Source organism: Suillus discolor (genome assembly GCF_016758755.1).
Source record: "Suillus discolor strain FC423 chromosome Unknown F5147scaffold_7, whole genome shotgun sequence".
Lineage (NCBI taxonomy): Eukaryota > Fungi > Basidiomycota > Agaricomycetes > Boletales > Suillaceae > Suillus > Suillus discolor.
The window spans coordinates 1072249-1084690 of NW_024541254.1; the positions used below are offsets into that span (position 1 = coordinate 1072249).

Below are 12442 nucleotides of genomic sequence, written 5' to 3' on the forward strand. Positions count from 1 at the left end.
AACCAAACAAAGTGCGACCACGGCCGACCAGCCCACCAAGTTAGACTTGAGTTAGTGTGCTACAGTGTGCTTTCATGTGAAGGCTTGCGAATTTCGAAAGCCATGGCCTATGTGAGCGCTCGTCCGGACTAGCCGGATTCATCCGGTATTTCCGCTGTTCCCATAATAGAACTTGTCTGTAAAGCCTCACAACTTTTTCATCCATACACACCTTGACTTTTCTCAAACAAAAATGTTGGCTCACCGGTCGATTGTTGGTGTTGCGCAGGGCGCATTCAAGTCTGCCCAGGTTGGCCGATTTGTCTTTTCTGGTTATTCGGGTTGGCACTTAGTACGTTTACGTTTTAGCCATTGAGACGGTATGCTTCCGCCGCCCCGACTGCAGCTTTTGCTGGGCACAAGGGTAATAACGTGAGTCTTGCAGCAATCTTCATGTTATAGCCCTTACCCAGTTGGCAGGGCAAATACACCGTGACTTTGATTCCTGGAGACGGTCAGGTTGCTTGTCCAGTGGAGATTCCGTTGTTTGACGCCGGAGTTTAGGTATTGGCCCAGAGATTAGCGAATCAGTCAAGGACATATACGCTGCTGCAAAAGTTCGTTTGCAGTCTCTCATTTGAGATGAATGCGACTTACAAGTTCAATAGGTCCCCATCGAATGGGAGGAAGTCAGCGTCACTCCCGTTCTGAAAGGTGGGAAAACAGTTATTCCGGACGCTGCCATCAACTCTGTAAAGAAGAACACTGTTGCTCTGAAAGGTGCGTCTGATTATGGCTGGAAAGAAGCAAGACACTAAATCCTATTCTCAGGACCGCTGGCAACTCCAAGTGCGCCCCGTTTTCACTGTGATTCACATGTATGCTGAGCGTCCTCAAGTTGGAAAGGGTCACGTCTCTTTGAACTTGACTCTCCGTCGGACGTTCAACCTGTTCGCGAATGTTCGTCCGTGTGTTTCGATCAAGGGCTTCAAGACTCCTTATGACAACGTTGATACCGTGTTGATTCGGGAAAACACCGAGGGAGAGTACTCGGGTATCGAGCACGAGGTAGGGTTCACCCTATGATACATGAGTATTTCTTACGTGAATGTTCTAGATTGTGGATGGAGTGGTCCAATCTATCAAACTCATCACATGGGATGCCTCTGAGCGCGTTGCTCGTTATGCCTTCCATTATGCACAGGCTAGCGGAAGGAAGCGAGTCACAGCTGTCCATAAGGCCAACATCATGTGAGTAGTACCTTAGCTAAGAATTACACATGAATACTGATTCAATACAGGAAAATGTCGGATGGCATGTTTTTGTCCGCATGTCGGCAGGTTTCGAAGGACTTCCCGGGTATCGCCTACGACGAAGACCTTTTGGATCGTGTCTGTTTACAGGTAAATAAACACGAGGCCAATGTGGTGATGAGCACAGCTGAGGACATCTTGATAGATTGTGCAGAATCCCCAACCTTACTCCAACCGGGTCATGGTGATGCCTAATCTCTACGGGGATATTTTGTCGGACATGTGCGCTGGATTGATTGGAGGCCTTGGCTTAACACCGTCCGGTAACATTGGTCGTGTAAGTCGCATTTTCCTCTAAGCGGCTCGAGCTGAAGCCTTATGTCCTCTTCCGTAGGATGCATCAATTTTCGAAGCCGTGCACGGATCGGCTCCCGATATTGCAGGTACAGCTCAACTTCACTTTGGGTGTATAACCAATACTGACGTGGTCAAATATAGGGAAGGGATTAGCTAATCCTACTGCTCTCCTTCTATCTTCTCTCATGATGCTGAGGTACGTGAACCTCAGGAACTGATGTGGGCTTCTAGGCTGATCCGGGATACCTTGTATAGACACATGAACTTGAATGAGCATGCTGCCAAGATCGAAGGGGCCGCTCTTAGTGTAAGGAGTTTTTTCCTATTACGCGTATGTTATGTGCTTACGGTGCGCACACTATAGACGATCGCGGAAGGTCAGACGATTACGGGTGATCTGGGTGGAAAGGCATCGACTAAGGAGTACACGAGTGCGATCATTGACAAACTCGCGAAGGCATGATCGTTCCTGTACGCGTAGAGGGGCAGTGAGATTTATAGACAGATAGACCGTATTTCTTACCAATACTAGATAATTGGGATCGGCTCTAATCTTCGGTCCCTTGCTTCCGCTACCGACTTGGGCTGCGTGGGAAATAGTAGCCTGCGGATGTGATAGGAAAATGAACTCAGTCAATGTTGACTTACGACGACCAGCTTTAAGATCCCTTCCACGCGCCTACACACGGCATTCACTCTTCATAATCCCTCACTCGCCCTACAGGGCAAAGACGACAATAATACTTTCACATTCCTGTCCAACAAGGTTAGCTTGTCAGAACTGGCCTTGTGCAACTGACGAACTCTTGGATAGATAACTCTAGTTCACATTCTTCCACAAAACAGATAATCCAAAAAACATTGAACATCCTGTAATAGTTTCCTGCCTTCGCGCGATACGAACGAAATGACCGACGAATTCACTCAAACACACAACCTGCCGAAGAAGGACGAGAAGAAGCCTTCACCTGTTTTAAACAGAGGTTCAAGGAGAACTTCATCCAATGCTAGACCTTCTTCCGCAGCCGGAAACCTCCAAGGTGCCCCAAGGCCTTCCTCTAGGTCCGGTAACAAGAAACCTCAAACAGGGGCGTCTACTGCTGGCGGTACTGAGTCCGGCTCAGACACCAACAGGAAAGCTCCTGAACAGCCTAAGAAAGCCGAACCTCGTAGCAAGAGTCAGACCGGTGGTGCCACACGAAACGGTAATCACCGTAAAGGGCAACCTTCTGCGTCTCAGGGTACACGCGGCATGACTGGTCATTCCTCTTCGCCTGCACCCCCTTCCGCATCAGAATCGAGTGATGCCTTGTCATCTTTACAGAGAGTCATTGCAGACCTGAAGACAACTTCGCCTCCAAACCAATCTTCCTCCCCTGGCATCAGCAATTCGCTCGCTGCTTCTATGCACGCCCCACAGGCACAACCTTCAAACCTTCCAGTCAATGCACCTGTGTTTCAGCCAGGTGCTTCTTCTTTCCCTGGGTCAAGCCTCGCAGATGCTGTTAGACACCGTAAAGCTGTATCGATGGGCACCGTCGGTGTTCCTGGGAACTACAACACCTTCTCGCCTCACCTGGGCGCGATGATGGAAGATGCCGAAGATGGTGCCGGGGCTTTATTTGAAGATGGCGAAATCCCTGAGCAGTTTTACCAGCATCAACAAGGGCACCAGCCTCGCTCTCAGTCTCAAAGTTTCATGGCTCCTCGTTTCGCTGCTCTCGCAGCACAAGATCAGGATGTTCTTGGACCCACTGGACGTCCGCAGCTCGCCCCTGGTTTCATGTTCGGAGCGCGCAGGAGAACTAGCTCTAATGTTCCCGTTGGTCCGTCTATCAATGAGGAAGATGCCAGATTCCAATTCCCTCAGCAACAGCCTAACTTTCCTCCGGATGAACAAGCCCATAGGAAACCTGAAGGTGACTTCACAGGGATCATGGCTGAACAGGTATGTGGTCAATCATGTTGTGTGCTTTGTGTCACTAAAATTATCCTAGATTGCCCTCCAAAACCAGATTGAGGCGCTTCAGCAACAACAACAGGCCTTGTATCAACAACAGCTCGCCTCGAACCAGGTCCTTTCGCTGCAAACTCCGGGATTGGTCCCGAACAGGCACAGGCGTGTCCAAAGCACATTACCGACCAACATGGGTGGAAATTTAGGTGTCAACGCTTTCAATTCCCCTATGGGCCAATTCAATAGCATGAGCAACCTTGGCCTTGGTCTCGATAATCAGCCAGCCGGTCTTCCACGCGGCCACGGTCGGCGACACAGCGTCAATGTTGTCAACAAATCTAGCCCTGCTCAGGGGTCAATCAGCTTCCCTTACAATGGTCAGGACGCTTTCGATGATGGTTTTGCACCTCCTCCTGGTTTTGGTGGTCACTCTCGCACCACTTCTCGAGTTGATTCTAGCTGGCGCATCAGTATGTTTATACTCGTTTGCCTGTGGATCTATTATTCATAATTGTTTAGATGGAGGTGTTGGCGCCATTCAAGGCAACAATGCATTCGCCGCTGATCTTGCACAAGCACAAGCGCAGCTTCAGAGTTTGCAACAATTCCGTGCTGCAGCTGGTGGCCACCATAACAAGATGCCATCTTTCTCGTTCCCCAACATGCTTCCGAACATGATGGCTGCGAACATGATGGGTCTGAACATGGGTGGTGTCAGCTTACTGCAGCAGCAGCAACAACAACAGCAGCAGTTCCAATCACAGCTTCAGCAACAATCCAACCAGCCCCAACGCAAATCTCTTTTCGCTCCTTACCTACCTCAGGCTTCGCTGCCGCCACTTCTTGCAGCAGGAAAACTAGTTGTTGGGATCTTACGAGTCAACAAACGTAATCGCTCGGACGCATACGTTGCTACTGAGGTTCTCGACGCTGACATCTATATTTGTGGATCCAAGGACCGTAATCGTGCTCTGGAGGGTGATATTGTCGCCGTCGAGCTTCTTGATGTTGATGAAGTATGGGGGACGAAGAAGGAGAAGGAAGAGAAGAAACGCAAGAAGGAAGAGAACTCCGCTTATGACTTGAAGTCGTCTTCAGTACGCCGGGACGACAAGAAAAAGGATGACGTTGAAGTTGAGGGCCAAGGTCTGATGCTATTCGAAGATGAGGAGTACGTTTACATCGTTTTCTCTGTTAGATCATTGACTCAGTCGTTTGTTTCTGTCAGGGTTACCGATGATGTCAAACCTCAGTTTGCGGGGCATGTCGTTGCCGTTGTTGAGCGTATGCCTGGTCAACTCTTCTCTGGCACTCTTGGTCTATTACGCCCTTCGTCCGCTGCGACTAAGGAGAAGCAGGAGGCTGAGCGCAGAGAACGTGAAGGCGACCGTGGCGACGAGCCCAGGCGCGGACCCATAGAACGTCCGAAGATCGTGTGGTTTAAGCCCACCGACAAGCGAGTACCGCTCATTGCCATTCCGACTGAACAGGCGCCCGCGGACTTTGTCCAGAACTCTGAGGCCTATGCAGACAAGCTGTTCGTTGCTTGTATCAAACGTCACGTCAGTGTGTTTTGGCAGTTGTATGTCGACTACATTGACACTTCTTCCATAGCCCATTAGTTCACTCCACCCATTCGGTACATTGGCTGAAGAGCTTGGCCCCATTGGAGACATCGAAGTTGAAACCAGTGCTCTGTTGAAGGACTGCAACTTCCCTACAGAGGAGTTCTCGGACAGCGTTCTTAAATGCCTGCCTCCTACACCCTGGACGTGGGTTCCCGGTTACCTCTCTCAAGATGTGAGCTAATGATACCATCTACAGTGTCCCAGAGAGGGAGTTTGAGGTCCGGAAAGATCTTCGTGAAGACCGCATATTCTCTATTGATCCTGAGACTGCAAAGGACCTTGATGACGCATTGTCCATTAAGGCCAACGACGATGGCACTTATGATGTGGGCGTGCATGTCGCTGACGTCTCTTACTTCGTCAAGCCTAACACTGCTCTTGACCGCGATGCTCGCAAGAGGGCAACTAGTGTGTATCTTGTGCAGCGCGCCGTCCCCATGCTCCCTCCCACCATTAGCGAAGAGGCGTGCAGTCTTAACCCGGGCGTTGAACGTCTGGCATTCTCAGCTATCTTTACCATGACAAAGGAGGGGAAAATCATCAACAAGTGGTTGGGCAAGACCGTTATCAAGTAAGTGTTATTTTCCGTGCATTACATAATTGAATTCATTTAATGTTAGGTCTTGTGCGAAACTGTCATATACCGAGGCTCAGAATGCTATCGACGGTCACATTCTAGGTGATCTCGTGGTCGCTCCTGAACACAGTACACAAGCGATCGTGCATGACATCAAGGTCCTGAATGGTCTCGCAAAGCAACTTCGTGCTACGCGCTTCCAGGATGGTGCTGTCGGCCTAACGTCCAAGCGTCTAAAGTTTACCCTAGACGAAAACGGCCGACCAGTAGACTGCGAGCAGACCGAGAACACCGATGCAAACAACATTGTTGAAGAGGTTTGTGTTTAAATTATACCTGAGCTATATCGAAGACTGATTTGAACAATTGAAGTTTATGCTGCTGACCAATATCACCGTCGCACAACGCATTGCTGTTCACCTTCCCGAGCAGGCCCTGCTTCGTAGACATGATACGCCGCTCGAGAGACGCCTCGTGAGTTGTAATCCCATCCGTAATCCCACTCCAGTTACAACTTTGTCCAGAATCTTTTTGCTGAACGTGCCAATCGACTCAATATCGCAGTCGATATCTCCTCTAGCGGTACCATCATGAAGTCATTCGAGGCGATCGTGAACCCGACTGCCCGCATGGTGCTGGAGCTGATCTCCCACAAGGCTACTCAGCGAGCCAAATACTTCTGCGCCGGCATGCTCGACATCGCGAAATACAACCACTATGCCTTGAACGTCCCCCTCTACACTCATTTCACCTCACCTATCCGTCGCTACGCCGATGTTCTTGTACACCGTCAACTCGAATCGGTTTTGCAGGGTGGACGTGAGTCACGCTTCACAACCGTGTCTGTTATGTTTCTGACAAAATCGCAGTGGAACCCAAATTTTCCATGGACCGTGACGCCGTTGCAAAGATTGCTCAACAGTGCAACATGTTTGTGTCATTTTATTAATAGCTAGTCTGGTGAACTGACTTTTATGAACAGCAAAAAGGACTCGGCAAAGTTGGCGCAGGAGCAGTCGACCCATCTCTACTTGTGTGTTCTAATCTCGGATCTCACCCAGCGATATGGTCCTGTCATTCGTCCAGCTACGGTTGTTGGTGTCCTTGAAGCCGCGTTTGACGTCCTTGTTCCCGAGTTTGGCATTGAGAAGCGGGTCCATGTGGATCAAATGCCTATTGACGTAAGTGTTTCGGAGCTGACTCATGAGAAGGAATCTAATCATTTGAACTAGAACCACGTTTATGATGAGCATTCGCATACCTTGCAAATCTATTGGTCGAACAGGGACGTCCTTAGCTGGTTGGCAGAGAACAGTGATGACGAGCACTTGAAGAAGGTTAAGCAAAACGCTGAGGCCCACGCTGTCAAAATGGAAGTTGCATCTCGCTCTGTGCATGACGAGAAGGCCCTCTTTGACGAGGATGATGCCGATGACGATGAAATTGTGTTAGGAAGGGACATGGAAGCTGAGAAGGCACCTGAGACCTCGAAGCAAAGGCTGTTGTCTGCCGCCAAAGTCCAGCCTGTGTTTGAGGGATTGAGGACCACACCAAATGGTCACAGGATTCAGGATATCAAGGAGCTCATGACTGTTCCTGTGCGTATTTCTTTTCAGTGATCCATATACATTTTGTTGACTCGTACACAAGGTTATCGTAACCGCTGATTTGACCAAGAGCCCGCCTGTCATCAAGGTGTATAGCGTCAACCCTTACGCGGAGCAGAAGAAGTGATACTCTGCATCCCCGAAGAGAACGGCGTTTTATGTGTACGATAACCGTTTGATATCCCATCATGCTCTCTTTTCCAATTCCATATGTTACTAACTCATGGTCTGTACTAGTATTCGGTCATCACACGATTTCCTTGTCACATTCTCTCCTTCGCTTCGCCATTATGCCGTTGTTGTCTACAGGCCCTATGTTCAATCGTGTCTTGCTATACTATAGCATTAGTTCTTTGTTAGTGGTATGAAATCTAATGTGTTGTCTTTCATTCTGAAGTGGCCTGTGAATTGTGAATGTTCGATGAAAATGATTGAATAGATTGTGTATCCTACAATATCATAACAGTGAGTATCTTTTAGCACTAGTAAATGAGCGTGAATAAGTATATGCATATGCAAGATGCCCGTGGATAAGTCAAATAAAGTCAAGAAAATAAAGTCAGTCATATCAATCGTCACGCATATCATATCCAAGAAGTGATTGCAGGTTGTCGGGAGTTCGGGGTATTTGCTCGGCTCTCTGCTCTGCCCAGGTTACGTTCACGAGGCGGAGGTGTCGCTCCCGTCGATTTTCTGCTGGAGCGAGAAGATGAACGGCCCATTTCGCAAGATTCGCCACCTTCCTGGACGGTGTGTAGGGAGTGGAAGGAAGTAGAGCTACTCATACTTCCAGCGCGTGCATGGATTGCCGTACTGCACCTATTGCATATCTCGTCATTGCATAGCTTGAACAGCTCGTCCAGACCAAGATAATTGGCCTCGTCACGAAGCTCGAGTAATGCCACAAGTTTGGCCCGTGACGAGGACGCAAGTTGGATGGCTCTAGGAATAATGGCCGGGTGTTCTGAAACAAAAGGGGGAGTGCGGAGATATGACAAGATGTGCGCGTATCTAGAATGATGGCATTGAGGATTATACACAGTCAGAAGCGGGAGGTACTTACGGAGCACTTGGCCTGTCGAGGAATACATGTATATTCATGGCTGACTGTGATATGGCCCCAGAAGACGCTAAATGATCATGAAACATGGCATTGAAAGAGTTGTGTGGAAGTTCAGAAATATCGCTTGCATTAGAATATAACGATGCTGCAACTGATTTTCGTGGCAAGAGGGAAGTGACATAATTTGAGAGGTAAGAAGGCCTTGAAATAAGAGTACCGAGTGTCGTGCGGTGCGTTGCTGAACTTGTCTCTATGGTCACGATAATCTTGGAAGGATCGATCGCACTGCTAGGGATAGGGGACAGCAGAATAGGTTCAAAGGGAGGTTGGGCAGGCGTAGTAGAGACATTAACGGGAAGTGGTGGTACGGGGGGCAGGGTCTCTGGCAAAGACGGGGAGGTCTTTGCTTTAATGACTGGACGAAGGATTGTAGATGATGTCGTTGGTGCAGGGGGAGGAGGACGGGTTGGGCATGGTGGTATGGATATGTCTTTCACCGGAAGACTTGATGAACTACTATGTGTGGAGGTGGATATAGTTGAAATTGACGACTCAAGGGAAGCCTTCGACGGCACAGGTGGCGGACCACCCGAAAGTGGAGGTAAGTCCATTGCCTCCTCAGAGGGAGCCTCAAAAGCGGACCCCCGTTGACTACCATTAACTTCATCGCCAAACAGAGCGCTCGTACCAGACAGCGCCTCTTGTGGTGTTTTCACAACCATGGCGCCGCTTCCAAGAGGCCCACTACGTTTGACATTGAAGATATCTAAGGAGCTGTCAAACCTAGGTTCCGATATGCGAATTGGTGCAGCTACGACACCATGTGGCGAAGTATTGGAAGAAGAACTCGTATTGCGAGTCAGCCAAATCATTGGCCTCGAGACTGAAAGTTTGTGACCTTTTTGAGGTGTAATTTGAGGTGATACTGGTGCAGAAGATAGAGAGAAATGATGCAGAGCTAGCTCTGTTGTTTGTGAGCTGGATGGATGCTGAGGACGACTTGGAATAATCATGAAGGGAGTTAGTGGAAGCCGAAGAAGGGTACTCGTGGACGACTAAGAGAAGATTAAGGCGGTCAAAGAGCACAAGCCCGTTAAGAAGTTAATGAACAAAAATATTAAACCAAATTGTTGTTTTCAGTTATCCGAAGAACAAAAAGATTAGAAAATGATCGGCGCTAATGTACAACACTTACCTCTTTGGGACAACAAAGATTTAAAGCACTCGTGGGAATATTGACAATACTTGCTGGCATGACTTCTACAGTCACCACAAAATTCCAGACCGCTTTACCCTTCGCACTTCTTTCAATTTCACCTAGTCTGGCTTCCCTTCATGCTTCTCGAGCACGTTCTCTCTGCCCAGAAGAATCTGATGCTTCATCCGCCATGAATTGTCTACGATGTGGTTCGTATCTGTTGGCCGCCGATGGCTCTGTAGAACTCCACAGACCAAGAAAAAGGAGAAAGGTTGCTGACAAGAAATCAAACGCCGTAAAGACTACTTGTCATCGTTGTGGCTTCATTTCCTATACTTTATTTGATAAAAGAGAGACATTCCCTCGGTCAAAGCCTGCCACTGGAGCCGAACTATCACTACCATCGTCGGTGCCTTCAGTGCCCATTTCATCCCAGTCAGAACGCAAACCGAAAAATGAATTGATACCGTCTTCGTCGCGTTCTTCCGTGCCAGTTGGTTTATCCCCTGTGGCACATTTAACACGAGGAACTACACCTGACCTGTACACGAAACCCAAAAAGAAGACAACGGTATTGCAGGAGATGCTGGCTCGTAATCGAGAGAAAGAGGTTGTAAGAGCAAAATCCCAGCAAAAATCACCACCAAGTGGCCTTGCCTCATTCCTGAGCTCACTACAATGATAAAAAGGTGCGCTATTAATCTTCCATATAACTACACCGTGTTCTCGAGACCTGACATCTTCAACAATAGTCCCGTGATGGATTTTAGCGGATGTGTATCTCCTTCCTCATGCTCAGACTTGAGCGCACTTGGATGAAGCGGCTGGGTAATCAGGAAATGCAGAATATCGCTCCTCCGATGGGGTAGACAACGTATTGGAAGTTCACGCTGAAACAATACGTGGACAGCAATTGTGCATGGCATTTGACTTTTTCAACTAATGTGGTGGCCGGTTCATTGATCTGAAACGTGCGCACGGAGTACTTGTACGGCTCTGGCACGAACATACAGTAGCTCCCCTTACAATGGAGAGAAATAGCTCAACGATATCTTCAACAAATTCGCTCCGCGGCCCCTCTGAAAATCCACCATCCGTCAGTCAGCACTGACACAATCAACTTCCACTTTTTGCTGTGCTCCTATCAACAACATTTTCTTCATCACTATGATGAGGTCTCAGACATTTTGGGAAATTTGTGCCGACGATCAGGATCCGAGGAGAAGGGGAGGATCACTGACGCAAGGCAGGAATGCATAAGTGACCGAATTGCTTGCATCTGTTCTGGAAGTCAGAATCGGCCTCTCACCCTCTGCATCACTGCTCACCTGTCTCTTTCTGCTGCCTCGTGTCAATGCGGTGTCACTCAGAGGCCGATTCTCAGCCAATCGAAATCACCGTGGTCGGCATAACTCGGTTCAAAAGCTTGGAGTGTTACTGCCAGTCAGATTTCAATGCTGATCGAGATTTTTCTTGATCTGAAGACCAATGGTGCATGCAATCGTACCGGATCGTCACCATGATGCTGGTCAAAACTGGAGCAGAGATGAACGGGATTCAATCCAAGTCAATAAAATCGCCCTGGAAGTGCGATCTGGATACGAGATCAAATCTGACTCGGAGTGAAGAGCTGTGGAATTTTCACTTTGGCAATGCCGGTTTGAGGCCGGTGAGCATCTCTTTTAATCAAAGGCTGAGTCCGTCCATCAACGTTCAACATTGTTGCTCAGGTGAAAGCAACGATTGGCAGCTCGGTGCCAATTGTATCCACTAGTCCATTTGATTCCACAGCATCTAATCCGGTTAACATGCCTCTATCCAAGATCGTTTCGAATGAAAACAACAGTCGCGATTCAATTCTTAGAGCGACTCTGACTCTTCAGATAGTAGACTGGAAAACCGGACACCGTGCTCTGTTTTTCGTCACGTGCATCAAAGACACCAGACACCTTGTTTTTGTTTGCTGGTGTAATTTATAGTTCAGCGACATGCGATGACTAAAGGTCACAGCCTGCGCTACACAGGTATTTGCAGTCTCAAATTCATTATTAACTCGTGCCTACAATCCGTAACTACGGTTGATGCAACAGCATCCAGTTTGTGCCCTATGCCACATACTGCCCGGGACCATCAATCAAATCTGTACGAGATGTCTTTGACCTAATCCCGTTCCGATGTCCCGTAGTGACTTTCCACAAGCATTCTACAGGTGTAGATCTCGATGCGAGCCTACGCAATTAATATTTCCATGATCTAATTTCTTTCATGGAAGGTTATCTCATCTACTACTTTTCAGGTCGCAGTAAACTGTTGTGAGATGCCAAATTCAAACTTTCAGTCACCCAAACTTCAGGGCTCTCGAGCAGCGTAATGGAAGATACAACCATTCCTCGGATTTGTTTATGTAGGCTTCAAGGGGAGATGAAGAACGGTCTGTGTTGGTGCATCCGCTGCTGACAGTCACTGCACGCCAGTGGAGCGGTGCAGGACAGGAGTGGCGGGTCCCGGTGGCAGGAGTCCTGGCTCGTGGTCGGTAGTCCTCGCGCGTGTCGTAGTCTGTCCTCGATAGACAGCCGTAGCCTCCCGCCATAGAGGTCTGGTCTTGGTTCCCTTGCAATCCGTGCCCGTTCCACCGGTGAATGATAGACAGTGAGGGCATGAATGTTCACCTGAATAAGGTGCCGAGAAGAAGTTAATGACTCATGAGTGCTGATTCTTCGGTATTAAGTCGTAGAAGGCCTGTATCATAACATGGTGATGCTCGCTTCCGTACACCTGCGCTCAATATGATCTAACTAACTTTAGGGAACTGTTTTCGGGTC

The 12442-nt window shown here is 48.5% G+C and overlaps 4 protein-coding genes across 4 annotated transcripts; 3 read left to right on the forward strand and 1 right to left on the reverse strand.

Moving 5' to 3' along the window:
- The first annotated feature begins 2 nt into the window (after positions 1-2).
- Positions 3-2245, forward strand: F5147DRAFT_676065 (uncharacterized protein). Its single transcript, XM_041435989.1, has 14 exons — positions 3-289; positions 349-411; positions 460-493; positions 544-596; positions 648-759; positions 811-828; positions 878-1047; positions 1097-1230; positions 1281-1383; positions 1439-1570; positions 1628-1676; positions 1732-1786; positions 1846-1897; positions 1955-2245. The coding sequence occupies exons 1-14, from the start codon at positions 233-235 to the stop codon at positions 2051-2053; spliced, it is 1131 nt and encodes a 376-aa protein (XP_041297501.1). The 5' UTR covers positions 3-232; the 3' UTR covers positions 2054-2245.
- Positions 2243-7775, forward strand: F5147DRAFT_629709 (SSD1 protein). The gene is made up of 13 exons (XM_041432758.1): positions 2243-3538; positions 3588-4017; positions 4067-4718; positions 4776-5109; positions 5162-5319; positions 5372-5746; positions 5796-6069; positions 6125-6226; positions 6277-6571; positions 6622-6682; positions 6735-6933; positions 6985-7350; positions 7403-7775. Exons 1-13 carry the CDS (start codon positions 2498-2500, stop codon positions 7484-7486), a joined length of 4371 nt encoding a protein of 1456 aa, XP_041297502.1. The 5' UTR covers positions 2243-2497; the 3' UTR covers positions 7487-7775.
- On the reverse strand, positions 7776-9550 carry F5147DRAFT_606415 (uncharacterized protein). The gene is made up of 2 exons (XM_041432341.1): positions 8423-9550; positions 7776-8370 (listed from the first exon to the last, which is right to left on the reverse strand). The coding sequence occupies exons 1-2, from the start codon at positions 9433-9435 to the stop codon at positions 7944-7946; spliced, it is 1440 nt and encodes a 479-aa protein (XP_041297503.1). The 5' UTR covers positions 9436-9550; the 3' UTR covers positions 7776-7943.
- Positions 9551-9674: 124 nt separating this feature from the next.
- F5147DRAFT_391075 (uncharacterized protein) lies at positions 9675-10409 on the forward strand (the record flags this gene model as incomplete). Its single annotated transcript, XM_041429564.1, has 2 exons — positions 9675-10309; positions 10373-10409. A coding segment is annotated over one exon (628 nt), but the record flags the coding sequence as incomplete, so codon positions are not given.
- Between the last annotated feature and the right edge of the window lie 2033 nt (positions 10410-12442).

What these genes read in the sequence shown, in the direction of transcription:
- F5147DRAFT_629709 (XM_041432758.1), top strand. Translation starts at nt 2,498, where the DNA reads ATGACCGACGAATTCACTCAAACACACAACCTGCCGAAGAAGGACGAG. An exon ending in TGATTCTAGCTGGCGCATCA is followed by an intron (nt 4,018 to 4,066) that starts GTATGTTTATAC and finishes ATAATTGTTTAG; the next exon opens with ATGGAGGTGTTGGCGCCATT. An exon ending in TTGGGCAAGACCGTTATCAA is followed by an intron (nt 5,747 to 5,795) that starts GTAAGTGTTATT and finishes ATTTAATGTTAG; the next exon opens with GTCTTGTGCGAAACTGTCAT.
- F5147DRAFT_676065 (XM_041435989.1), top strand. Translation starts at nt 233, where the DNA reads ATGTTGGCTCACCGGTCGATTGTTGGTGTTGCGCAGGGCGCATTCAAG. An exon ending in GACTTTGATTCCTGGAGACG is followed by an intron (nt 494 to 543) that starts GTCAGGTTGCTT and finishes GCCGGAGTTTAG; the next exon opens with GTATTGGCCCAGAGATTAGC. An exon ending in GTCCATAAGGCCAACATCAT is followed by an intron (nt 1,231 to 1,280) that starts GTGAGTAGTACC and finishes GATTCAATACAG; the next exon opens with GAAAATGTCGGATGGCATGT.
- F5147DRAFT_606415 (XM_041432341.1), bottom strand. Translation starts at nt 9,435, where the DNA reads ATGATTATTCCAAGTCGTCCTCAGCATCCATCCAGCTCACAAACAACA. An exon ending in CTCGACAGGCCAAGTGCTCC is followed by an intron (nt 8,371 to 8,422) that starts GTAAGTACCTCC and finishes CCATCATTCTAG; the next exon opens with ATACGCGCACATCTTGTCAT.